This window comes from Heteronotia binoei, chromosome 5, assembly GCF_032191835.1.
Source record: "Heteronotia binoei isolate CCM8104 ecotype False Entrance Well chromosome 5, APGP_CSIRO_Hbin_v1, whole genome shotgun sequence".
In the NCBI taxonomy this organism is placed as follows: Eukaryota; Metazoa; Chordata; class Lepidosauria; order Squamata; family Gekkonidae; genus Heteronotia; species Heteronotia binoei.
The window spans coordinates 136,101,888-136,129,870 of NC_083227.1; the positions used below are offsets into that span (position 1 = coordinate 136,101,888).

The 27,983-nt window shown below is 41.9% G+C and overlaps 2 protein-coding genes across 2 annotated transcripts in view; both read left to right on the forward strand.

Annotated features, from left to right (window-relative positions):
• The window catches only part of VDAC1 (voltage dependent anion channel 1), a 28,454-nt gene extending 10,483 nt beyond the window's left edge, over nt 1-17,971 (forward strand). The window contains exons 3-9 of the mRNA XM_060240473.1: nt 694-743; nt 2,206-2,358; nt 2,450-2,502; nt 10,527-10,754; nt 12,350-12,500; nt 15,956-16,013; nt 17,025-17,971. Coding sequence (XP_060096456.1) covers nt 694-743; nt 2,206-2,358; nt 2,450-2,502; nt 10,527-10,754; nt 12,350-12,500; nt 15,956-16,013; nt 17,025-17,116 — 785 coding nt within the window. The 3' untranslated portion in view covers nt 17,117-17,971. The remainder of the gene's footprint in view (nt 1-693; nt 744-2,205; nt 2,359-2,449; nt 2,503-10,526; nt 10,755-12,349; nt 12,501-15,955; nt 16,014-17,024) is intronic.
• A 3,199-nt stretch (nt 17,972-21,170) lies between these two features.
• On the forward strand, nt 21,171-27,868 carry C5H5orf15 (chromosome 5 C5orf15 homolog). Its single transcript, XM_060240475.1, has 3 exons — nt 21,171-21,461; nt 22,620-23,170; nt 26,458-27,868. Exons 1-3 carry the CDS (start codon nt 21,269-21,271, stop codon nt 26,587-26,589), a joined length of 876 nt encoding a protein of 291 aa, XP_060096458.1. The 5' UTR covers nt 21,171-21,268; the 3' UTR covers nt 26,590-27,868.
• The last annotated feature ends 115 nt before the right edge of the window (nt 27,869-27,983 follow it).

Sequence of the window (27,983 nt, forward strand, 5' to 3'; positions counted from 1 at the left end):
CCACTAAGAAAAGTTTATTCATTCATTTATTAAAATACTAACCTTAGTTTTGGCTCAAGTTTGAAGTCTTCTTACAGTCTAAGGAGTCTTCCACTAACAGAAGTAGCCTTTCCATTGGAGGAAGAACCACTGAAGTTGGAGGAAGGCTACTTAAAGAATGGTTGGATCTACCCCAGTGACTGCAGACAATTCAATTCATGGGAAGCTTTGTACACAACTTCCTTGTTTTAGCCATACAAATCTTGCGTTTAAAAATAATAAAAGATTTCCACCCTTTCCTCTCCACTCCTAATTCATTAAGGATATAATCCTTAGGAGTACATGTTCTTGGGAGGAAATCCCACTGAATAAACTGGGGCTCCTGTTTAGGATTGCTCCCTTAGTTCCAGAAACTAGTTCTGGTGCCTCTTCTCTGTAAGCTTTCTGTACCGAGTCATAACTACCTGCCAGAATTTCACTGCTGTCTGTTCTTAAGCTTAAACTGTGCAGCAATGAAATTCTCAAACAAGCTGTCATCCTATGTGAACAAAGGGAGATGATATAGTAGAAATGGATGTTTTCCTAAGTACAGTCACTATTATTTCTTGAATATTCACAGACCACAGTTTTATAAAAAAGAAATCAGCAACAGTGTTTTGTGTCTCCCCCGCCCACTTTGATACTAACCATTCAGTCTTTGTTTTAATTTCTTAGGATTTGGTTTAGTAAAGTTGGATTTGAAAACAAAATCTGAAAATGGACTGGTAGGTAGACAACGAATGAGCATGGTTTTTCAGCAGTCGTTTTTATTATCTTTTCTAATAACATTTTGTCTTACTGTTTTGAATTGGAACTATACAAACTTGCTTTCCCCTCTGCTTTTAGTGTCCCCCCAACAGCATACATGGGATCTTTAGGCTTTGCGGAGTATCATCTCAGATACTCAGATGTGAAAACTGTTTGGCTGACAACTTTCCTTATCCCAAATGTGTCCCCTACTCTTCCATTTGTGCAGAGCTAGGTTTACACCTTCTAGAAACCAGAGCCTGGATTATGGCTTTTAAGTTCTGGTTAAAAATTCATTTCAGAATGGATTCAGGAAGTTTATTATAGTACCTGATGAAAGACAGGCATAGCATTACTTGGCTTTCTACATTTACCCACAAACTACAAAAACTTGGTATTGAGGTGGACACTCTTTTCTTATGTGACAAATTATATATTTTAAGAACAATCCAGCTAAGGCTTATGGATCACAAATACCAAAAAGTGTTCTCCTCACATTTCCTTGTTTGCTCTGTAGCCAATCTAGGTATATCCCAAAGACATGGGAAGATACCCCATTTTTTTTTTAAATTTTAGACTCCCCATTCTATTGTTAGACTTTTGCTTTGGCTCATTTAAATGCCTTCTCATCAACAGTTCTCTATGGTAGGTTTAGACAGATACCTCTCCAAAACAGATTATGCCCATGTGAATTAGGAGTCCTTGATTCTATATCCCATATTATTTTAGAATGTCCTCTCCTGGCCTCACAACGTAGACAATTTTTAGCTGAATATCTCCAACACAATGTATTTATTAAAAGGAAACTTCTATCCTACCTTTTAGAAGATGTTAATCCCCATATTACTCCATGTGTTGCGAACTTCTTAGTAGAAGCCTATAAAATTAAATCTAGGCATACTACTGTATTTTAATTGCTGGGTGTCTACTTTTGATTAGTATTATTGGCTGCTATTTTAATTGATTGTTTATGTATTGTTCTTACTATATTTCAGGCCTTTGTACCTACTTTTGATTGTGAATCATTATTGCTCTTATGCCAATAAAGGTCTGAACAATATTCAACTTTCCTTATCAGATAGAAGATTTATGAACTTTTCAAGACATTGTTTGCCACACCAGCGGAGTCCAAAAATATAGCATGACTGATATAGCCACCAAATCCTTTGTGCACATTATAATACAAGTACTGTCTTCTATAATTTAATGAAGACATTTGGATTTGCTATATTAAGCTTTTCTCCAGTGAAATCCTTATACAGTTAGTGCGTTTTCTTTACTAAATTAGAAAAAGTTGAAATATCTGTGTGCAGGTATGTTACATAGGTCTGCATGCTTCATTTCTAGGAGTTTCAAAATCAGCAAAAAATGTACACTTTTATGAGTGTGCAAACAGGATTTCGTATACATAATATGCAAAATCATATTATTTTCCTTTAGGAATTTACAAGCTCAGGTTCAGCAAACACAGAAACAAGCAAAGTTACTGGAAGTTTGGAAACCAAGTACAGATGGACAGAATATGGCTTGACTTTCACAGAGAAATGGAATACTGATAACACACTAGGCACAGAGATAACTTTAGAAGATCAGGTGAGTATTGGGTTAAAAAGACTGTAATTTATCAATTGTGATCAGTCTTCAAAATTGTAAATGCAACTGGTGAATTTCTTTTTCTGTTCAGCTTGCACGTGGACTGAAGCTGACGTTTGACTCCTCATTTTCTCCTAACACTGGGTAAGGAGTGAATCCTTTTATACAGCAGAAAAATGTCTCATTTTGATTAGTTTTCTAGAATGCTGCTTAATTATCGGTATGCCATTAAAGGTTACTGGAATAGGAACTTATCCTTTGTATCTAAGAGATGTTTACTGGCTATTCTTTGCGTGTGATCAAATGTCCCTTCTAAGGCCTTTGTAAAGTATATCCAGTAAAGGCTTTACAGGTTTAGAATAGTCAACATTTGTATTTGTTTTGTAGTTGCTTCTAATTTTGGCTTAAGCCGCATATACAGTTCTTTAAAGGCCAAAACAGAACACATGAACACACACATGAAGCTGTTTTATGCTTAATCAGACTATATATCTATGTGCACATTCAGTTTGCAATGTATAAAGTGTACTTGTCACTTAATATTGTGCCCTGGTAGCTAAGCTAAGCTGTTTTGAATTTTATTTACTTCAAACTAGATTTCTTTGTTAAATGCTTTCAGGTTAGGGTTTGGGAAACTGGGATTAAAATTGGGATTGATTGGATATTCCTCTGACTGTTTTCAATTTTTAACTGGCTCAGGAAAACTAATCAGCTAGGAGATCATATTTTTGTATGGGGCTTTCTTCCCATTTTTATCATCCTTTCTAATTGCCATTTATGTCAGGATGTTACACAGATTATTTCCTAAAGAGAGCACATCGTATTGCAAGAGAGTAAAATGTATATGTGCATGCTGGTGTCTGGCTTTCCCATCTTCATGTTTGATTTTGAAGCAGCATTATAAACTCTAGTTTAATTACCAACTTCTACTTGATGGAAATAAAAGAGGAAAACTACTACTACTACTACTACTAGCAGCTGCTTTTGGGTTCCCATTGAGGAGACAGGCGGGATACATAAGTACATAAATAAAGAACATTTGAACATACAGGAATTTGATCTTCTAATGTAAGAATGTTGTAGTTTCCTTTCAAAACAGTTTAGCTACTGATAAAGTACAAAGAGTAGGGTGTAGCTCCATGGGTTTTTCCTCCTTTGTCTAGGGAGGAGAATATTTGTGCCAGCAAGACTGCAGAGATAAATGCTTCCTCCAGAAGTTCTTTTTAATGTTTACTTTCAGTTCTTTTGTGGCATAGCAGAAGGTACAAGGGGAGTGGTGAACATTACTGCCTGTAGTCTTGCCATTTTCCTGGTATCTCCGTGATGGCATCCCCTAGTCAGAGTTTACAGAGGATTCCAATCCTGTCACACATGCATGAACCCTGAGTTAGGGGTGGGGTCAGTTCTAGCAGGACATGGAAGCCACCTGGAACTAATCAAAAGGCCTGGGCATAACAGCTGGTCACTAGATGTATTTGCACCTAATGAAATGACGACATCAGATATGTGAAGATCCTACTCCCTAATCCAGGGAGTATGTTAAAACTTCTAAACAGAATATGCCCTAATCCAGGGATCTACAGAGGACTCATAAATGGAGCCTCTATGCAACCCACCCCCATAATTTTTTCTACTGAAATCAGAAGTTTAATATTTACTAAAGAGAAATCTAAGTTAATACCAAGTATATGTTACAGTTTTGTACAGCTGGGTATGTGTGAAGAGCTCACCCTGTCTTGGAGTTACTTCTGTAATACTACCCATGCTTCATTTAGCTAAAACAAGATTGCTGACTAATTATGGCTCTTCTTCCCTTTGTGCAATTGCCAGCAGAGAGCTTAGAATGTTTTAACAAGATTAGGAAGACAGAACCTGAAAAGGAAAAAAAAATCATCCAAATACAGTGGCAGTTTATTTGCTTGCATGCTACTGTAGGTTTATGATATTAACTTATCTAGTTATATTGTTATAGTTTAGTCCAGTGGTTTCCAACCTTTTTGAGTGTGAGGACTCCCTCTTTAACAACAACAACAAAATTGTAGATCTCCCACATGATAGTGGTTCTGTTTGTATCCATTGATTGAGAAAATATATATTGTCAAAAAGATCAAAATGACAATATTTAGTGTACACATAAATTTGCAATAACTCTGTCCCCCCCGCTCTGGGGTCCCTGGCCCCCAAGCCAAGGTACAAGAGGAGTGATCAGTTAATATTAACTGTAGTCCGCCTGAACTACAGAATGTTTCCACTGCCATGATGGGTTGGGAAGGGATCCTCATTCAGTATTCAGAAGCAGTTTCCACCATTTGATTTTTCTGTTTAGAAGATTTAACATGCCCTCCTTTGACCGATATATATATATGTCACAAAGGAACTATGGTACTTCCAACACCATGCTTGTCTTATGATGCTTACACAGGGGCAGGGGAGAATTATCTAGTGAGAGGGGATGTGACACTAACACTTCTGATTTTCCCATTCAGATTCTCTTCCCTTAGCCTCCTAAAACACCTTTTCCCCTAGTGGTACGTTAAAATTGAAAAATCGCTCTAACTGGGGTGGGGGGGGAAGGGGTGGCACTGCAGAGGCAATTGTGGGGAAGAATGTGGGGACACAGGATAAATTAAACTCCCTTTCCCTCCCACCAGTTTTCTCCTGAAAGTCCTAAGCCCCATGACAAATGTTTAGTTCTTCCCAGAAATATCTGATATATATAAAAGCTCTGTTCTGTAGCCAGCACAGTTTAGTTTGGTCAGATAAACATGTCCTCTTGTTTAATCACAGGGAAATGGGAGGTAAGCCAACAACTCTTCAATTAATTATGAGGTTAAGTGACTTTTTCACTTACATGGAGTAGTGAGAGTGTTGCTAGATTAGGACTGATAGGGTGCACTGTGTGTTACTGATAGCACTAGTAGGTGATGACTTTTGAATTTGGATTGCTGATGACTGCTCTTAAAGTTTGTCTCTTTTCCAGACTTGAAGCTGCAACACCAGCTAGTGAGAGAAAGATGTTTCTCTGGTTTTTTTTAGCATAGGTTACTGTAATATTCACCTTTCTGGGTTGAATGTTGCATTTAAGTACCAGCTATAATACTTCTAGTTTAGGGTCTTCACTTTGTTCTGTCTGACTTCACAGTCACCTGTGGTCCAGATATCCTGATCTTAATTTTTTAAAAAAAAAATATGACTGAAAGAATGAATAGCATAAACAATGTGGTTAATTAGTTACAGATGAAGAATTTAGAACTTTTGACAGTATTGAATTTTTGCTGGTGGCGTGGAAACTGTTAATGTAATGCAATGGTTTTTTTGACTGTACATATTAGTAGAAGCCTGCATCCAAAGAATTAACTGTTTCCAATCAAGAAGTAAAATTGGCTACCTCACCATACTTCTGCCTTACAGTTATCAGGTTGCAATGCATGCAGTGATGTAGATGTGATAGATGGCATAATTCTCACTCCAGTGCACTGCTTGAAGGCGTAGGAGGTCTCTAAGTGTCCAGACCTGTCAATTCTAGGCTTCCATGATTGAGCACATTCCCAAAGGCCTTTTATGTAAAAAGATCCAAGTGGGCAGGTGTGTTGGTCTGAAGCAGTAGAACAAAGTAGGAGTCAAGTTTCACCTTTAAGACCAACGAAGTTTTATTCAGAACGTAAGTTTTCGTATGCAGGCATCCTTCTTCAGACGAGGGGATAAGGTACAGTGGGCTGAAATACATGTAGTTGGTGGATTGAGAGTGCAAACTGACACAAAGCTAGGATCACATGGCAAAACAGTGTAACAAAAGGACATGTATGTCTAGGTAAAAAAAAAAGGACATAAAAGGAAATACATGTCCTTTTGTTTTACCTAGATTTGCAGCGACACCAATTGGCAGGTTATTTTTATTACTTTTTATGGCTATCCAGACCAAATGATTTCAGGAGTGGGTAGCTGCTCTGCCTCCATTCACAGGGTAGCTCTGCCATCACTCTGCTTAAGCCAGCATGAAGACCTACCATTTTTCTCCCTCAGCACTCAGTGCTATCTGCATATCTTTAGCCCACTGGCTTTTGCAGTTCCCTAGCATCATGTCTTTTGCATCACTCTGAAGGGAATAATATAATCAACTGGATGGGCACTGTGGTCCTTGGCTCCTCTGTAAAGGTGCTCACTGTGGAGGTGGGTAAATGGTATGCCTTAAGGCCAGAAAGATGCAGCAGGCAGGATGTCTTCAGAACCTTCTTTAATGTGCACAATAGCAAGGCAGGGAACAACTTAGACTTAACAAAGGTTGGAGTCCTAACTTCCAGCAACCCACTTCTAACTAGTATATTCCAGAAGACATGCCCATTCATGTGAAGAGAGGGAGTTCCACTTAGGATCTAAGCCTATCTCTTAAAGGACAGGTTCCATGTACTACAACCACTAGATTTAAGAGAAGTATAAGTGTACATAGTGAAGGTGCAATGTTTGGTTAGGTCCTTAGTCTAATGTATCTTACTCAGTTGCTTACTTTCCGCCTCCAGTTTTAAACTGGGCAGTCCATTTTGTACTTCTTAAGATACCTTAGTCAGCTTTTCAGTTGTTGACATGCTGCAAACAGCTCCTTCTTCATTAGTGCCTCTTTGAGACTTTAAGGCCGAGGTCAGACGCACATAAACTGACGAGGTGGGCATGGATGAAAGCTAGTTGCATGTCGGATTTTATGCGGTTGTCCAAACATCAGCATCTGGCAATGGTCGTTGGCTTGTTCGTGTCCTGCACTGCCACGACTGGGACGCGGACTTTTTTAATAGTACATTAAATCCAGACCAAGAATGCTTCCGACGATTCCCAGGCGTACTTTCTGTGTTCGAACGCTCCATTGTAGCCAACTCGTCTCAAGCGCACATCCGCTTCACTGCGAGAGCCCAGTCCACATGATATCATTGCGCCAGCAATTGTTGACTCAGCCTTCCAACCTTCCGAGGTCGGTAAAATGAGTACCTAGCTTGCTGAGGGGAAAGTGTAATGACCGGGGAAGGCAATGGCAAACCACCTCGTAAAAGGTCTGCCGTGAAAACTTTGTGAAAGCAGCGTCACCCCAGAGTCAAAAACGACTGGTGCTTTCCTAAATGGGTGCGGTGGGGGGGAGGCAGATCGCCCACCTTTGCTGTCTCCCTGCCAGGCAGGGAGATGGCAAAGGCAGTTCCCGGGCTTCCCCCCACTTTAAACACCCAGGTGGGGTGTTTAAATGTGAGGAAAACGCAGATTGCCCACCTTGCAAAGAGAGCTTCCATTCTCCCCCCACCCTCATTTAAAAACCCTGACAGGGTGTTCATTTTTTGTGACAGTCTACGTTGTTTGATGCCCATTCCGGCCTGTTCCAGCCCATTCTGGCTTTTACCCTGTCCCATTTAAGTGTGTGTGTGTGTGGGGGGGAAGATGACCCACCTTTGCCGTCTCCCCGCCAGGCAGAGAGACAGCAAAGAGAGTTGCTGTGCTCCCCCCACATTTAAACACCATGACGGGGTGTTTAAATAGGGTGGGGAGGAAGATCACCCACTTTTGCTGTCTCCCCGCCAGGCGGAGAGACAGCAAAGAGAACTCCTGGGCTTCCCTTCCCTGGCCGGGTGTTTAAAATGGAGGGGGGGGCAGATCACCCACTTTTGCTGGCACCTTTTTTTTTTAAAGCCAAGCACAATATCCCACGGTACTGTGCTTCCGTGAGTGTGAAATGCCATCTCAGAAAATGAGGTCCGGTTGAGACCTCTGATCAACCAATGACGGGACCAATGCTGCTTAGAACTGAAGGATGGAGGGATGTCTGATCAGGAAATTTGTTGTAAAAAAGCTGCAGGGTATAATAGCGATGGGTTAGGGATGGATTTAATGGTGAGTGTGACCGCGGCCTAAGACTAGCAAAACCGATTACTACAGCTTCTTGCAGAATCTGGATTGCAAACATTTTGATGCTCACACCTTTGTTACCTACTATCACAGCAGCTCAGCCAAGTGAGAGGTCAATTATCACAAGCACAATGCTGCATAGGTGCAGTCAATATTGAATGGGATTCACATGGAAATGATTTCTAATAGTATTTCATTGGGAGCTATACCATATAGACTGGCCCCTAGTCTATGGCCCTTTTCACACTTACCAGTGGAAACCGGAAGGGAGTCGGTATTGTGCCGCTTGCAGTAATCCGAGACAGGGATGGGAGTTTTCAGACACATGTTTTTTTTCCCGGTAGGGTTCCGTGATTGAAGTGAGCCATTTCACACTGTTCCGCTCTTATCTCGCTTCCACCAGCGCCAGCCGTTTTTGCCTGCCGGCTCGCGATCTCCAGCTTTTTTTTTTTTTTGGAACGTCGGGCTAAGATCGCTATAGCGCTATAGCGACATATCACAACAGCAACACCATAGAGATGGCTAGGCTCTATTGAGATAAGTTACCAGGTTTCAGCAGTGGCGATATCTGGCATCTTAATAGAGCCCAGGCATCCCTATGGTGATGCTGTTGTGATACGTCACTATAGTGCTATAGTGCTATAGCGATCTTAGCCCGACGTTCCAAAAAAAAAAAAAAGCTGGAGATCGCTCGCGCCAGCGGGAGAAAAAGGGCGCGAAAACTGCTCCCGGGTTAGATACTGGACATTTCACACAGCACCCCATAGCGATTTCAACCCGGAAGGAGGGGTTGAAAAGTGGAAGAAGCTGCTCTTTGTTTGTAACGACTCAGGCACGCCTCACTACCGGGACAGCCGCGGGAGTGTGTGAAAAGGTGAGAGTATTCCGGTAGCAGCCAGTTACTGAATCGGGTCTGTCTGAAATGCCAGCAGAAACCCGTTACTGTTCAGTAACTGACCAGCTTCCATACCGGAATACATAGACTGTGTGAAAAAGCCCTATGAGTTGGATTTGGTGGAAGAGTTCACAGCAGGTGTTAAGAACTTCCATTTCCCCAAATGGCCTGTTGGTTTTCCTCCGAAACTCCTTCTAAGGACTGGCAAAGCACACAATAAACATGTGATAAATGATGGGTGGGGGTGCAATCTTGAAGGAGAATCAAAGCACTATTCATGGCTCTCCCATTCATGGCTTGCAACTGCAGAAGAGAGAACAGATTATTGAACCCCACCCATTTCTATGAGAGAAAAATGCAGTGACAGTGTCTTCGCTAATGTTCCTCATACCTTAACTGTGGATATATTTATTCCAGGTATCCATTCCATATGGCAATAGCACTTGCCACAGCAGTCGCTCTACCCATGGCCAAAGCAGAATTTAGAATATAAAGAATAAAGGCTTTTAAAATGTCAGAACTGCCATAGAAAGTGGTTTCCTGAGTTTCTCTCTCGGCTTGGCTTCGCGAACGAAGATTTAAGAAGGGTGCAATAGTCCACGTTTGCTGCAGGCTCGCTGGTGGCTGACAAGACCAATGTGGGACAGGCAGGTCCGGCCACAGCGGCTGCAGGGAAAAGTCTGATTTAGGGTTGGCCCTGTAGCAGTGCGATTCTTCCTCAATCTCTTTTTGTCCTCAAGACCAGCTATGCGTGCGTTCTCAAAGGAAGAGACAGCCTGGTGGATGGTGTGCCTCCATGCTTTGCGATCTGAGGCTAGGTCAGACCACTGGTGATAGTTAATGAAATAGAAAATGATGTCATAGGAATTAGTGTGTAGTTTTCTCAGTAGGCATAGGAAGTTGTCTGAGGAGGAAAAGTGGGGGGGGGGGGGGAGAGAGAATAGCAGCTACATAGAAATTCTGTTTGTGAATCAAGAATGGAGTATTGGAAAAGCTGCAGAGGAAATGCATTCTAGCTGTGGGACCACAGAGTTGCTAAGTTTGGGATGCCATGGACGTTACCACTGGATATTGCCTTTTGTGTACATTGGCATCTGGTAAGTGACAGAACACCATCAATTGTACCGGTAAAAAAGTTTTTTTTTTAAATTGCAGTTTAAAAACAAACAAACCCACAGAAGCACAGTGCCCTTAAGAGCTGAATGACAAGCCAATTCAACAGATTCAGTTCCCCTCAATCATGAGTATTATGCCTTGATGGAAACTGCACCTGTGGAATTTTTCAAATTGACCTGCGGCTAATACAGAGCACAAGCCTCTGGCAGGAAAAAAAGTGAAACAGGACAGGGAAAAGGACATTTCTGATTAATGTAAAGCCTTACTTTCTTTTTAGAAAGAAGAATGCTAAAGTTAAATCTGGATACAAGCGGGAACATATCAACGTGGGATGCGACATGGATTTTGATATTGCAGGTCCATCAATACGTGGTGCTTTTGTTGTTGGCTATGAGGGTTGGCTGGCTGGCTACCAAACGACTTTTGAAACAGCTAAATCCAGAATAACTCAGAGCAATTTTGCTGTAGGTTATAAAACGGATGAATTTCAGCTTCACACCAATGTGTAAGTATTTGTGCTAGAAAATACAAATAGAACAAAAGAAAAGGCTATTAAAGTAGTATAAAGTCAGGAAAACAAGTGAAATAGTGAATGGCTGGCTTAAATGTCAGTATGCGGTTTGCCTTTTGCCTTTGCCCAATATAACGAGACAACAGATGGGGTATGTGTGATATGCATCATGAAGAAGTAGGCTTGCATCACGGGAACTCTGCCTTGGTACCTTGGTTCCCATTGGTCAGATGTGTCTCCTAGCTTCATGTTGCTTAATATGCACCCTTTCATAGGGTGCAGAGATCTGGCCACCATGTTTCATGCCATGATAACCTAATACTCTGCTTGGTAACCTTATATACTCCTGCCTTTGAAAAGTGCTTGGGAAACAAGTTGTAGTTGTTAGACTCTTGATGGGTACTAGTTGAAGTGATCATATTGACCTGTTCCAATCCATTCTGAAAGCCGATTTGTGGCACTGCAGTGCTGATTTTGATTTTTCAACATTAACAATCTCAGTCCCATATCAAACATTTAGCACAGAAAGTGTGCTTCTCATCAGCTCTACAATCTTTGGAAGAGGCCTAGCTGTGTGCTTCCTTATTTATGGAAGTAGAAACAAGGACCATTAGATATTGGGCCTGTTTAAAGGTAGCACCATCCCACTGGAACTCAGTCTTCAGACAGTCACACCTGTGTAGCTCACATTCTTAGAAAAGTAGCTAAGATCTTATTGAAGTTGGAGTAAAACTGGTTATACTATTTTTGATGGTCTTTTGCAGTGGTTTATTTCACTGGGTTGATTACTATATTTTTTAGTTTGTTTTATTTTTGTGTGATTTTGCATGGCATTGGCCAGAATCTGTTGCACAGTGAATAAAATTAAAAAGTAATTAATAAGCAAGGAATAGATAAAAAAACAGATTAAATGTCATAACACTGTAGTACACTTTTCATTTGTGCCTTTTTTAAAATTATGAAACACAAAAGTTGCTTATTTTCAAAACACAAACATTAAAGACATAGAATCCTGAAAAGTCTTATTTTTCCATCCTATCTCTCTTTCTTCACCAGTTTATTTTCACTGGTATGTTGTTGTTCTTGTTAGGAAGATTATGGCTTAATGGCCTTTAAGAGTTGCTGTTTCTTGAGAGTTCTGTTTTGTCTCCCACCCTTTTGCAGAGGCCTGTTTTAAGTTACACTTTGTCACAACACAGTGCTTTTTAAGAGCTGTCAAATCACAAAAGCAAAGAGAGATCCTCTAGTGGGAATGCATGTGCCAGTTGGAATCAGGCCGTGTGTATGCCAGCATTTATCTGTGGAGTTCTACCACATAACAAAACTTGGTGAAACTGGGAGCCCGCAGCAGTTCTGGAGAAAAGTAGCACATGATAGAAACAAAAAGATAACAGTAGGCCATTGCTGTAGGCAAGGTGATGGTGTGACATTATTGGCCATTGGTAGTTTTTTAATGGTTCTTTAAAAGACTGAGAAGTCACCACTAGTGACTTCATACAAGCTCTTCAGTAGACACTAGCCATAATACAGCATCCAGAAGCATCTTCAGAAAGATTCTCATAAAATGTCACTGTTTGTTATCCTTGCAGGAATGATGGTACAGAATTTGGTGGCTCTATTTACCAGAAGGTCAATGACAAATTGGAAACAGCTGTCAATCTTGCTTGGACAGCTGGAAACAGCAACACTCGTTTTGGAATAGCAGCCAAATATCAAATTGACCCAGATGCATCTTTCTCTGTGAGTAATATATGGACACGTTATATTGAGTAATCCTGTAACTGAAAATGACTCCCTTAACTTTGCTCAGTATTTACTCAGCTTGCATTTCCAAATATTTAAGAACAGGGCTTTTCTTTTGTAGCAGGAACTCCTTTGCATATTAGGCCACACACCCCTGATGTAGCCAGTTCTCCTGGAGCTTATAGTAGGCCCTGTAAGTTCTTAAAGGATTGGCTACATAAGAGGGGTGTGGCCCAATATGCAAAGGAGTTCCTGTTATAAAAAAGTCCTGCTTAAGAGCATTTAGAAATGCTGATTATTTGGACATGAACTTGTAGCAATGTACATTCAGATAGTCACTAATCAGACAATGGAGATAAAAAGGCTGGTTTTGTTTAATATAAATAGGGTTGCCAATCCCCAGGTGGGGGCAGGGGATCCCCCAGTTTGGAGGCCCTCCCCCCGCTTCAGGATAATCAGAAAGCGGGGGGAGGGGAGGGGAATGTCTGCTGGGAACTCATGATTCCCTAAGGAGGCTTATTCCCATAGAAAATAATGGAGAATTGATCTGTGGGTATTTGGGGCTCTGGGGGCCCTGTTTTTTTTAGGTAGAGGCACCAGATTTTCAGTATGGCATCCAGTGGCTATCCCCAATATACTCCCTAAGTTTCAAAAAGATTGGACCAGGGGGCCCAATTCTATGAGCCCCCAAAGAAGGTGCCCCTATCCATTATTGCCTATGGAAGGAATGCATTTTAAAAGGTGTGCTGTCCCTTTAAATGTGATGGCCAGAACTCCCTTGGAGTTCAGTTATGCTTGTCACACCCTTGCTCCTGGCTCCAACCCAATGTCTCCTGGCTCCACCCCCAAAGTCCCCAGATATTTCATGAATTGGACTTGGCAACCCTAAATATAAAGTAAGGTAAAGGTAGTAGTCCCCTGTGCAAGCACCAGTCGTTTCCGACTCTGGGGTGACGTTGCTTTCACAATGTTTTCACGGCAGACTTTTTACGGGGTGGTTTGCCATTGCCTTCCCCAGTCATGTTTAATATAATCTCGGTTAAAAATTAACATTGTTAATAATAATTTGTCGTTATTCTTGTGGCTTGTTGTCTGGTTGAGAGATCAAAAAGGGCAGATAGAGAGAATTTTATTGTGCAGGATAGGGGGGGGGGCAGTATTGTCAATTTGGCCAATCCTAGACAGGTAAGGCAAGGAGTTATCACAGTCCAAAAAATAAAATTAAAAAATCCCCCGGTGCCTCAGATGATCTGTCTGACACATCCAAACATGTACATCCTGTGAAATGCAGCTTCAGCGTGCCTGGCAGAAAATCCATATTGTTGGTGTAGGGGTGGAGAGACCCTTGGCTTGAACTAGCCCTAGGGTTGCCAGCCTCCCCTCCCCAAAGCCACTGGTGGGAAATGGACAGTGGGGTTGCCAGATTTAGACTGAGAAACTCCTAGAGATTTGAGGGTGGAACCTGGGGAGGACAGGACCTCAGTGGGATAAAATGACATAGAGTGCATCCTCCAAAGCACCCTCCAGGGGAATAGATCTCTGTAGTATTGAGATGAGTTGTAATTCCAGGGGATCCCAGACCCCACCAGGAGGCTGGCATCCCTAAACTAGTTCCCAGCATGGGCCAGGCTGGCAGTCCAAGCCCAGCCCACATATTAAGAGGAGAAAGGAATAATGACCAAACCCCCTTTTCATTATTTTTGATCTTAAAGCTAATTTGCTTTTCATCTGTTCACTTTTTGAACAAAAAACGTGTGCTGGAACCTTTGACTTTTCTTTTTTTTAATTAATATTTTTATTAAGTGTGCATATATCAACATATTTATACATCTCATGTAAATACACTTTGGTTTTTTTGCTTGTTGTCTTCTACCAAACTGAATACTAAGAACAGATAAATAAACTCCTTCCTCTTTATCTTATTTTCTTTTTTTACCCGATCTCACCCTATCCCCGTACCGCTTATCCTAATTCTTATTTTAATCATAAATATATTCTTCCTTTTTGTTTCCAAAACTTCTTTACTTCTTTCATGGACTACCATCTCTACACACTTAATTTTTTAAAACTTTAACTATCTTCTCTCGTGCCTGCAAAAGAAAGTTGGACAGGGTTAACCTCTATAACTGGGTGCTGCAGAAAAATCTCTACAGTCAGAGGTCTTGGGAGGGCACACCCACCACCTCCTTGCTAATCCATTGGCTTTAACACTTCAGTTCCCATTTTCCATACCCATTTATCATATCTTTATCCTATCTTCTAACTGTATACATACTTTCCTATTAATTGCTCTCAACTTCTCTTCAAGAAAACATAATTTCCCAATTCAAACTCTTCCAGTCTTTTGTTTAATTACATTACCTGTTAATTCCTTGCCTGATGCCTCATTATATGCAGTAAAAGATTGATTTTCCATGTTGACCACTAGGTCTCCATTAGGGCATGCAATATCTCAGTCTGTTCGCTTTGGAGAGGGTAACTCCCTCCCACCGCCATTTCCTCTAACAGAGAAGTCTCCAAGTCAAAATCTTCAGCTTTTTCTAAGTCAATATTACCCCTTCTAGGAGTATAGGGAGGGTTTTTAGTACCTTTCTTTGCTCCAGTCCTTCCCATACTTGACTTTGATGTTCTTTCCAAAATTGGCTATGTTTTCTGGGAGTAGTCATTAATCTTCCACAGGAATAGCAGGAGTGCAGGAGGGATGCAACCGGCCTGAAGCTCAGTTACCACGCCCCCCCACACCTTTCTAACCATCCATTATGTTATTGATTTCATTCCCTTACACAGAGAATCATACCTATAAGATTTGTGATGGAATTCTCAGCAAGCCTCTCTCTGACTCCAGTTCTTCCCTTCCCCCCTCCCCGCTAGCAATTTTTTCCTATAAAGATGCTGCATATGAGTTTGCTTTTCATAGCATCTGAAGAAGTGAACTCTGACTCATGAAAAAGCTCATTCTGGAATAAATGTTGTTCATCTTTAAGGCGCTACTGAACTTTTGTTATTATTTTGCTACAAATAGATTAACACAGCTACCTCTCTGGAGCAAACTAACACCCTATGCTTACTTGTAATATTTGGACTGCAAGTACCATTACCATTGCTCTAGTTATCCTGGACTAAGCTTACAAGGTAGTGCTTAGCAGAATGAGGGAAGAAGTAAGAGCTTGGTGAGGGTTTCATCCCTGAACCCATGAAGTCTGTGTATTAGATGCTTTTATTGTTTTGAAAGCTTTCTATTCTGATAAAGGTGTTTAAATGTCCCTAAGACTGCAAGTGTTACTTGAACTAAGCCTCACTGAACTAAGTGGATTTTGTTTCCAAGTAAACGTGCATAGGATTGCTCTATGCTCTCTGTCTCCTCCCTAACCAGATTAACAGGCAATTCTTTTTTGAGCTAAGCAATAAGAATTTTGAAGCAGTAATTCTGAAACCGCTTAATTGTTTTGCAGGCTAAAGTGAACAACTCCAGCCTGATTGGTTTAGGATATACTCAGACTTTGAAGCCAGGTAAGTGCAGATATTAAGTGAATGGAACAAAATCGTCTTCTTTAAAAACCCAAACATCATTTGTCTCCCATGAATAAATAAGTTGCTTGTGTGTCATGTTGTATGGAAAGATAATTATTTTCAAGCCTAGTGACCAGCTCTTTCAGGATCTGCTATCACCTGAATCTATCTTCAGGTAATATATGTTAAAAACAAAACAAACAAACCTCAGCTGAGAGCTAGTATGGCATAGTGATCAGTGTCAGGCTAGGATAAAGGTTCAGATTCTAATTCGGCAATGACCTCACAGGGTTGCTATGATGATAGAATGGAAGACAGGAGAAGCATGTATGCTGCCCTGAAATCCTTGGAGAGCATGCAGATATGCCACAACACTTAGTATCTGGTGGTGTCACTTGGCACCACTTTTGGTACATGGAGGTTTTCCTCATATTTAGCAGTCCTAATTGCATGGGTTCCTGACAAATGGATATGCTTTGTGCATCTCCACCTTCTGGAGGCCAAAAGGGAAAGGGCCTTTCTGTAGTGGCACTTATCTGGAATTCCTTCTTTTCAGAAATTTCACCAGGTGCCTATAGTTTTGAGTACTCCCAGGCATTTGAGACAATTACAGTGCAGTCCTAAGAGCCAGCATGGTGGTGTGTTTAAAAGTGGTGGGTCTGATTCTCCGCTCTTCCATATGAAACCTGCTGGGTAAACTAGGGTCAGTCACAGTTCCCTCAGAACTCTCTCAGACCCACCTACCTCACAGGGTGTCTGTTGTGGGAAGAAGGGAAGGAGATTGTAAACTACATTGAGACTTCTTAAAGTAGAGAAAAGTGGGATATAAAAGCCTACTCTTCTTCGAATCTCACTCAGGTCTATTCACTGGGGCTTCTATTTTCCCCTACAAATAATTGCAAGCAAGCTAAATCAATCCAAGATCTCAAAGTGCTTTATGTCCAGCTTGCATCAATTATTTTTGCATTCCTATGAATACTTACCACTTTTCTCCTAATGTTACCTGTACAGGTATCAAATTGACATTGTCCGCTTTGTTGGATGGGAAGAACGTCAATGCAGGTGGCCACAAACTAGGTCTAGGACTGGAATTTGAAGCATAAAAGAAGGGATTGTACTGTTGCTAATTCTGAGATGCTTCACCGTATAGCTACTTTCTGAATTTAGTGTACTTTTTCAATGTTTTATGTCTGGGATAAAATTATTGCCATGTGTCAGTCATGTTGAACCTGGTTAAAGATGGCAAAGTTTCAAAATACATGTTTCCAGGGAGGGCTGTTTTCTGTGATTCCAGATCTCTTGGAAATGTTTATAGGATGTAACTGTTATATGAAGGTCTACTTCCGTCTTTAATCTTTTCTGAGGATAACAGCTTGGTGTAAAGGAAGACCGTCTAGAAGTTCATGCTTTGAAAATGTCAATCCACTACAGTGTCCAGTAAATGCACATTCCTGACACTCAGTAATCAGGTTTTTGTTCTGTGAGGGAGTGTGCAAACTGGTTTGAAAAGGGACTGCTTAGGCTGATGCATCATACACTTGTTTTTTAAGTCTTACTTAGTTCTCCCTCTTACACCTACAGCTCTTTCTACACCAATGGCTTGTCCTTGGAGTGCTTTAGAGTGTTCACTTTGTATAAATTTGGCGTGTAGAAAGTTTGATGTGATTCAGCCAATAAAATTCACATCCTGTGTTGTGGTTCCTTTCCCTTGTAACAATTATGGAACAGTTTGAACAACAGAGCCATGAGCAAGGAAGAGTCTTTGTAATTGTAATCACCTAGTAGCATTGCATTAAACAAAATGGACTTTGGTTTATTATTATTTTTTTAGCAGTAATGGGTACATTTTTAGTCTTCCATTTTTTGTGTGTGTGGAACTAGACTCCCCTCCCCACAAGCTGTACTGGACACCACTTAAAACTGAAAAAACCAAACTTGAATAAAACATTGAAACTTCACATCTAATTGTGTCTGTGTTAAGTAGCTTACCTGAGTAGGTTCTTACATTTCTTAGCTATGTATTGTTTGATATTTCCATTTACATATATTTAAAATTGAATAAGACCAGTTAAAATATGGGTAAGGTTTACAGGTGTGTTTACACATCAGCCATCAGTAATCTCCTGCCATTGCTATCTTGAGACCTTTTTAGGACTTCAGAGCCTCAGATATGAAGAGGCAAGTGGATTCTTGCCTATGGTATTTGTCTTGGCCTGTATCCTGCAATGTTCTCCACAGGAGAGCTGGTGCAGTAAGCCACACATGCCTATGGTCCCCCAGAAGGGAAGACAGAAAGAGGGAGGAAAGGGGGGCTGAACGACGTGAGAGGTTTGAGCCCCTTTGTGTTCAGATTTTTTTCTCTGTGATGATGTGTCTGCTTTAGAGATCTTTCCTGTGCTCCCAAGTCACAGTGGGCAAACTTCCCACCTATGACAAAACTCCTTTTATATCCTTATCAGCACATTTTCAAATTTTGAAGACATTTGTCATTGCTTAACATTACATACATATAATCTCTCCAGGTTATATTACTATGTTCTGCTTTTGCTGTTTTGCATTTGCCATTCTGATTGATATGACCAGTTTTTTGTATTTAATATACATTTGTGTGAAGAACAACAAAGAAGGCCAAAGACAGCACAGAAATAATGTGCAAGTAAATATGTTGCATCAGCTGCCTTTTTATAACTTAAATAAAAGGCTGTGTGCTGCAATGTGTGGTAGGTGCTGGCCACAATTCACCCAAGCTGCCACTGGGTGAAGCCTGGTGGGGCAAAGTCAGGTGCTGCCGTGTGCATACTCTTCCTCCCTCCCTGGTTGGACTACACCTCGGCTGGCACCAGGTCACTGACAACACTTGGGGCCGAAGCCAGGTGCCACTGTGTCTTCTCACCAGCCACACCATGTTCAATCTGGGACTGGGTGGAGCCAGATGCTGCCATGCCTGTGCACCTCCTTATCAGCCACACTGTGCTTGGCCTAGCAAAGGTGAAGCTAGGTGCTTCTGTGCTCCTGCTTGCCACCCACACACTGGTGGGCAGAAGCAGGGCAGTGCCATGCTCCCCTTTCCCAACAGTCCTGCGCCAAAGCTGCCACTGGGCACAGCTGGATACTAACATGCCTGCAGTCCTCCTTGCCTGGACTGTATGGGAACAAGATGGGTGGCTCAGTGGTAGAGCATCTGCTTGGGAAGCAGAAGGTCCCAGGTTCAATCCCTGGCATCTCCAAAAAAGGGGTCCAGGCAAATAGGTGTGAAAAACCTCAGCTTGAGACCCTGGAGAGCCGCTGCCAGTCTGAGAAGACAATACTGACTTTGATGGACCAAGTGTCTGATTCAGTATAAGGTAGCTTCATACGTTCATATATGTTCATTCTCCCCTTGCCTGGGTTTGCGGGACAAAGTCTAGCAGCGTTGCATATGTTTCTGGCTGCACTGCAACTGGAACAGCACACAAGTTGGGGAGGCATCGCTGTGTCCTCCTCAGTGGCCACACCCACACCACACCTAGATTGGCATAAGGTGAAGCCAGACACTACTGAAGTTCCTCGTTGCTACCAGGCAGCCTTCCAGGACAGCAGCAGCCACGGAAGTTTCACCCATTAAAATAAATGGACGATCCATACTTGGAGTCATCACATTAACCCTGAATCTCTTAAGTGCTCACCTGGAATCCATCAAGCAAGCCAAAACAAGGCAAGTTTCAGGGGATGTTCTGAAATGGACAGGATAATGGAAATAATAGGCAAGGTTTGAAAGCCCATTTGATATAATGGGAGCCAGGAACACCAGTTGACATACAAGGGCTCCACTGCAATACACAAAAGGCTGCAAATAAAAATATGGAACAGAAAGCCTCTGGGCCTAGTTAAGAGTAATGTTCCCTCTAAGCTGAGTTAACGTGAGCTAGCTCACAGATTTTTAGCTTCCAGCTCACACATTTTTTGTCTTAGGAAAAATGGCCCCAGAACACAGTTTATGCAATAGCTCACAACTTTAATGCCAGTAGCTCCCAAAGTAGAATTTTTGCTCACAAACCTCTACAGCTTAGAGGGAACATGGGTTAAGAGTACTCTGGGATTAGAATGACAGCCCCCAGAGTGGAATGATGTTCCTTGGGAACAGAATCTGTGTGCTGGGACTGCAATAACAGCGCCCAAAGCAGAATGATAGCCCCTGGGAGTAGCAGAAAGGTTCTGGGGTTGGAATGACAGCCCTCCCCCACAAGTGGAATAACAGTGCCAGGGAATCACAAGTGTTCTGGGCATGGAATGATATTTCCTAGGAATAGTAGAAGACTAGAATGAGGGCTCCCCACTCTGGGAGCTGTTATTCCATGGCCCAGCCCAGGGCAGTTATGCTACTTTCATGGACTGTCATTCTACCCTGGGGGCTGACATTCCAGCCCTATAACATTTCTGCTGCTCCCAGGGGCTGTCATTTCACTCTGAAGGCCATCATTCCAGTCTCTGAGCACTGATTCTATTAAGAATGGATGGTAATTTCATTCTGGGGGCTTTCATCATTCCAGTCCCAAAGTCGTAGGTGTCCTAATTCCAGTCTCAGAACACTACTGCTACTCCCAGGGGCTACCACTCCACTCTAGGGTCCATCATGCCAGTCCCAGAGCAGTGACTATATTCCTAGGGGCCATCATTCCAATTGCAGAACATCTGCCAATCCCAGGGGCCTCATTCCTATCTGGGGTTGTCATTCCAGCGGATTAGAACAACCTATCTGGGACCAGAGATTGGCTTCATTCAAAATTCATTCCGCATTTTCATTAAAGCTTTCCTGTACCGTAACATATTTGAATGTGCCAATACAAGCCAACTGGCATTCCTGGCTGCCGTTATAGCCAATAAGAATGCCGACAACTCCCATTGTTCCTAATGGGCAATCCCAATCTTGTAATTCGTTTTTGTAGGTCTACACTTTTCTGCCTTTGCGAAGTCTTCTCTATACGACAGAGCACACAAGCTCAGTCACGCACTTGTGCTTGCGCCGGTCCGCTGAAATTGTACCGTTCACGATAACAGGAAGTCGTCTGCTAATAATAAAAGAATATTTAGCGTTTACGGCACTAATCTGAAAGATTTCGAGGTTTACAGCGACGCCATGCGGTGCTTTCCCGGAATTACGGCCAACGGACATTTCCGGTTTTGGAGTCAGCCTCGACGCAGCGCCAAATCTCAAAGCGGAAGTTGACGGCGGGGTCTTGTTCTACGCAACGTCGTTGCCTGGAAGCGTCCGGAGAATGGTGGGCGGGTGGAGGCGAGGCCACGTCTTTAGCCGCTGTTGCTTGTCGGCGAACATGGCTGCCCCCGGGCGAAAAATCAAAGGAGCTGTGGCGGGACCGGCGTCGTCGTTATCGACCGGGCGGACTTCTCTCTTTCTATTTTTTGTGCTGTTGGACGTGGCCCTGCCGGCTTGGGGCCAGGAGGGGAACGGTGAGGAAGAGCGGTTGATAAAGGGCGAGAAGGCAGGCGGGCGGGCGGGCGAGCAAGCCCCTGGCGGGAGGGCGGGGCAGGTGGGGGGTCATGCGGAGCTTTGCCGGGTGGTGCGTGTTCTGCCTTCCACTCCCCACCGCTCTCTGTGCTGTCAGGTGGGCAGCTGCTTGTCTCCTACCTTTTTTAGGCGCCCTCCCGAGAATCGCTCCTGGGAATATCTTTTTACTCCTCTCTCGACTTTAAGACATATAATAACGCTGTTTCTCTAAATTCTGAAGCGCTCCGCCCCCACCCCGGGGTATGTGCATCTCTCTCTTCCTCCCCCCCCCTTAGTATGTGTTACTGGAAGTGATCATGCCAGCCACATTGGTCATTAAATTGTATACAGTTGGAACACCTATTCTCTTTGCTTCAGATACGCTCACGTTTTGAATCAAACAGGAAAATAGTCAAGCTGAATCCTGTATGTCTTTTGACAGAATTTATGATGCTATTTACAGCGCCATGGGGGCAAAATCCTACATGCATAATCAATTCTTTGTGACATGGCATCTCAATACTGAATTTGCTGAATCGTGGTATGTTGTTTTTGCCTATTCAGAGCAGGGAGGAGGAAGTGTTCTTCATGTTGAAGTTTTTGTGGACTGCCACATAGCACAGCAGTCCTGAGAATATGAAGACTAGTCTGTTATCGACTCGTTGCTTCGTTGCTTAGTTTGTAAAAGAAAAAACGTATTTTATATTCTCTGTACTTACACTGAACATGTTTCTGCTTTAAGGCACCAGAATAATTTCAGAAAACACAAGTAGCTCAGCAATTTTGTTTGAGCAATATAGTCGGTAGCTGAAGGATTTGGCCTGTGTGGTGCGTGTCCTGGTAGTTTTGCTTTGTCTCCAGAATGACTTTGAGCTATTAGTATTATTTGATGAATCCTTTTTTAAAAATAATAATTTTGGTGGTTCATGATTTCAAGGTAGATATACTATCTTTGCTCTGCTACTGGTTTTTGCATTGTTGTTAACCATTCCCTGTGCACTCTAAGAGGTGGTATACGTTTTTTAAATAGACAAATATTGCTTTCTTGATAAAATAAAATTTTATCATAGAATTAACATTTGTTTCATACTTTAGATGATGTGGTTTTCATTGTCTTCTAGACACCACCCTTGAGAGAGAGACATCTCAGGAGGGAACGGGGTTGCTACTCAGCACTATTTCACCACCCATAATTTCAGCAATCAGTCAGATCAGCGCAAAGGATTCCGCAAAAGGTGAAATGCTCTCACCAACCTTGGAAGTTGTTTCTTCTGTTGTTCCTGTTCTGACAGTATCAGAAGATCAATCAACCACATCCCCAACACCAATGTCTGTGTCTCTTGAATCTAATGCGGATATTGGTGATGATGATGATGACACAGATGACGATGACATTGTAGATGACTTACTGACAAGTTCACTATCCACAGCAAAAGCAATTATAGATCCTGGTGAGTCTCAAGAAGATGACAACCAGATTGAAGAAGCATTAGATTCCCAAGATGAAGAGGAGCAGTGGGCAAGCACACACAGCTATGGAAATAAGCCATTTGCTGATGAGATGAAGGACTCTATCTCAGGGTTAGAAGACGATAGCCATTTCTTTTTTCATCTGGTTGTTGTCGCCTTTTTGGTAGCTGTGGTTTACATCACGTATCATAACAAAAGAAAGGTAAGCTGAGTTTTCTTTGAAACATTTTAGAGCTCCATGCAGCACTAATACAGTTTCCCCTTTCATTGCATGCTGGCGCTTGAAGTGTGTTTTGTATCTAATCATATACAAAGGTATTAATCTATATAGCATAAGAAGTGTGTTTTAAAATTAATAATTAAATGGAAGACCAAGGGAGAGCTAAATTATGAAATGTAGACTTGCAGAGATTAGGAAATCTCAGATTAATATGGTTTGCAGAGATTAGGACAGGGGTGTCAAACTCATTTGTTATGAGGGCCAGATTTGACATAAATGAGACCTTGTTGGGCCGGATCATGTTAGGCTGGGCCATATATGTACCTATTTAAGATTAGGTAGCAGAGATATACATTTTATAAAGAACACAGACAAACACAAATATATATTTTTAAAAAACTTAAAAGGCGCTTAAAACGTTAGCACTCATTGGTCTTAAAGATGCTTTCTTTGTATTTCTCCCATGGGATCCAGGGAAGTAGGCAAAAGAAGCTCTGTCTGTTTCCTTCCTTCCCCAGAGGACTTGGGGGGGGGCCCTCAGCCAATAGAAGGAAGAGAGTCTTGGCTCAGTAGCTCTGCTGTGCAATTAAGAGAACCTGGCAAAGCAAGAAATTCCCCCCTTCCTCCCCAAGGGAGGAGCCTCAACCAATGAAGAAAATAGAGGTTTTGCTCTGTAGCTCCTGTGCAATTGAGCAAGCCTTGCAAAGCAAGCTGTTATGCAGAAGGAAGCAAGATCTCGGGAGAAGGAAGCAGATGAGAGCCAGTTGCTTGGGTGCCTGATAAGAGCCTGATTCGGCCCCGAACTGCATGTTTTTCACCCCTGGATTAGGAAATCTCTGTGGGCGCTAGACTATCACACACTCTTCAGACAGCCTCCTTCTTATGGTATACTCCCTTTAGGACTGTCTGCACAGCCACAGCAAGATCATGGGCGTGTTCCCATTTTAGAGTGGGGTAAAAAAAGGCACCTTCCCTTGCTTCATTTAGCAAGACAGTCCTCTTCCAGAGAGCATTTGGTGAAAGGTAAACTTTTTTAGCATATCTGGCAATGAGTTTGCTTTTCCTTTGTATTTCAACTCTTGGGTGTATTGTCTGAATGCTTTTAAAATGGTCAGTTGTGTATTTTGATCTGTTTAAATTTTGTTAATTTATACCTTTGCAACTTGGTTGCTACACTGTGGACTGCTTTGCCAGAAAAATAAAGTAAGACAGAAATGTTTTAAATAAATAATACAAATAATTGAATTAGTATCTGGACCATGTGAATCTGCCGCCGCCCCCCCCCCCCCCCCCGCAACCCTTTATCATTCATTAGGTTGAATCTTCCTCCCCACTGCTGCTAGTAAAAAGGCACTTCTGCTCATGCAAGAGGAGGATCAATTTCTGTCAGTTCCCTCTGCAATCTCCTACACCAGGGGTTCCCAAACTCCGGGTTGCAGACCAGTACCAGTCCAGGGGCTGTTTGGAACCGGGCCACCATTCCCTGCCCTCTGACTTCCCCCCCCCCCCGCTGCTGCCACCTCCCTGCCCTCGCAGCGCCGCAATGCGCTTCTCCGTCACTCCCCCAGCACGACGAGGCTCGGCTCACTGCCAATGCGTGTCCCCTCCCCTTCTTTCCCCAGTGCCGTGCTCTGCCGCTCTCCCCCAGCCGCGTGATCAGAGGAAGCTCAGAGGCCCTACCCGCTTCGACAGGGCCCAGCCTCATTCGATGTTGTTTGAAAAGCAGGCTGGAGGAGGAGGAGGAGTTTAGCCCCTCCCTCACTTTCTTCAGTGCGCCATTCAAATAACTTCCAAACAGGCTGGCCCTTGCTGAAGCGGCCCGAGCCTCCTCACAGTGTCCCTTTGATCCCGTGGAGGGGAGGGGCTGGCAATGGGGCCCGGCTCTACCCACTGGGGGGGGGGAGTTTGAGAAACCCTGTCCTACACCATTCACAGGGATCACTGATTCTTGGGAGAACTTTTGGGAAGTGAGTGCGGTGGGGCTGCAGCAGGAAGTTTGCAGGAAATATCTGTTTCATGAATGGAGCTCTGTGTGTTGTTTGTTAGATTTAACTTTTTGCCAATTAGTAATTGTGGCATGTATGCAAAGGGAAAGGAGATTTGACAATGTAAGTAAGTTGAAAAGAATGAAGTAAGACTGGATAAACTACTTTGGGAGTAGTTGTGCTAGTACACTATGATGTAGAGGGCAGTTAGACAAAAATGTCTTACCTTTTTTTTTTAAACTTAATGTTCTGAAAATGTAAATATAATTCCCCCGTCTCTTCTTTGCAGATGTGTCTTATTTTCTGTTAGATCACTATTTTTATTTGTTTTCAATAAATCTTCAATAAATGTGGCCAATTTATGTTCCTCTTTCCTGTGTCTCCTTTTCTCCCTTCATATTTGGGCAAATTGTGAAGCAGGTATCCTGCATTTTGTTCTGAAAACAGATTCCATGTCCAAATCCAATACTCCATCTCATGGATCAGATTTTTGTCTTTTTGGAACAAATGGCTACGGTCAGGGCTTTTTTTGTAGCAGGAGCTCCTTTGATATAGTCATTCCTCCTGGAGCTTACAGTAGGTCCTGTAAGAAGAGCCCTGTAAGATCTTGGAGGATTGGCTACATCAGGAGTGCGTGGCCTAATATGCAAAGGAGTTTCTGCTACAAAAAAAGCCCTGGTTACGGTTAATTGAGTCAGCACATATAGAGACTTCTCTACAAGACTGCTAGCTAGAGATCATGAAGGCATAGTGCATCTTTAAAATATTTGTTCATGATCTAAAATTTATTATTTTAAAGTATTAATGTCGGAAAACTGGAAATTATTCAGTTGCTACAGCTCTCTTGTATGAACTAATGGTAACATAGTGTTGACATTTAAAAAAGCTTGATCTGCTAACAATTTGAGCAAGTTTCCCTCAGCAGTGTGCTCTCTTTTAGGAGTGAAATGAATGTACAACACTTCACTTGTTGAGCAGCAGGGTCCTGCAGTGTCATGGATGGGGATAAGGTTTTTTAAAAAACAAAAAAACAAAAAAAGTAATCTCAACTGGCTGTGTTTCAGCTTCCTTTGATTCTCTCATTGACTTATCTGAGGGTAAAAGCAATCAGTCATATGTAAAATGTTATAAGTATGTAGTAGAGGCAAATGGGAAAATGTGGCAATGATTATATAGTTGTGGGTGGGTGGTAGGGAAGCCTGACAGAACAGGAAGATTATTACTACTTTTAGCCATGTTGGTGTTGCTTTTTACTTAAGCCGAATGTTTTCTTTTCCTTTTTAGATCATCCTGTTGGTTCAGGGTAGAAGATGGAGAGATGGACTTTGCTCCAGGACAGTTGGATATCATCGTTTAGATCAAAATGTTAATGAGGCAATGCCTTCATTAAAAATTACCAACGATTATGTTTTTTAAAAGCTGTGTGATCTGAATTTGCCAAACTAATTGTTTGCTTTGGTTTTATATAATGTGCAGATGTTGCCATATGCAATGAGGTGTGTGCACTCTTTTGCCTTTCAGTTTTAAGCCTCATATGAGGACATGAAAAGTTAGTAACGACTTCTGGTGACAGACTTCAGAATCAGTGTACAATAATTCCATCTTTATTCACTCCCCTCCCCAGTTGTATTTCCTTCTGCCTGGAGCAGTTAATTGTCCTTGTTCAGAATATAGCCATATGGTAGTCCCCACTTGCTAGTGAATCTGTAACAAGTGAGTTAGCACCAAAAGGGGATTATGGTGGTTGCCTGTTTGAATTATGTACTTGTTTTTCCCCTCAGTAATATAGTGTCCATCTTTGTAAGACTGGGCCACTTTTAGCAAAATCGCTTGTATTCTCCATAGCCTTTGTACAGACAAAGAATATTGTCAGTCTGTGTAGTTCACAAATATCAGTTTGAATTTTTGCTGATTCAGAACCCAGTTCTCAGCAACTGTGTTGTAGAAATTTTGCTTTCAAAAATCTGGAGTTGGGATACATGGCTAGAAATTGAAATCCAAACACATATATGTATTTGAAGTAGGTTTTTGCTGTGTTACAGACCTGGAAGGTATGTAGGCTTGAGAGAGAGATATACATCAGGTATTGGTCCAACTGGGGTAATTGGCTGCAGATATAGAAATGACATGGGCTGAAGTTGCTCATCTTCAGAAAATACTGCTCTCTCTTTCATTTTGGGAAAAAGACAAACCCCTTCCACATGGATTATACAGCTAATTCTTGATACGTTAAGTTTTTAAAATTTTGTGTAATTTTGCTATTTATGTTCATTTCTACAAAGTTGTACAGTTTCATAGAGTTACATTATGTACATCATGTTTATGGCTGATTCTCTTCAGGACTGGAAAATATGTAAATAATCAACTGAAACCATAATGAATGACTTTATATTCTAGTATAGTGTAATATTCTGAAAAACTCTCAGACCTCCTGCATGAAAAGAGTTGCACTGGGCATGGTCTTCAGTAGAGAAGCAGCTGGGTTTCTAGATCTCTGTTTAGTGTTTCTGAATGCAAGAAAAAAAGAGGAACACAAGCAAGACATGCCAGAACTGTTTCCTGCAGCAGTTTCTGTTGGATCACTTAATTAAAAATTTCAAATAAAACTCCAAGAATATAATTTTATGGTAATTGTAGCTTGATTTGTACAGTTGTATGTTTACAATAAAGAGAATTCTTTTTAAGACCACACAAAGTGTTTTAATAGTGTAGCAGTTTTTGAACATGACTTGCATTGGTGTGAGAGACACATAAGATGCAGAGTATCCATTCATACTATTTTAAATGGTGCTAGATGGTATGTAGCCAAA

Excerpts from the sequence above, each read along its gene's own strand:
- C5H5orf15 (XM_060240475.1), top strand. The coding sequence starts at position 21,269 with ATGGTGGGCGGGTGGAGGCGAGGCCACGTCTTTAGCCGCTGTTGCTTG. Across the intron at positions 21,462-22,619 it reads TTGGGGCCAGGAGGGGAACG|ACACCACCCTTGAGAGAGAG; the intron begins GTGAGGAAGAGC and ends ATTGTCTTCTAG. Across the intron at positions 23,171-26,457 it reads CGTATCATAACAAAAGAAAG|ATCATCCTGTTGGTTCAGGG; the intron begins GTAAGCTGAGTT and ends TTTCCTTTTTAG.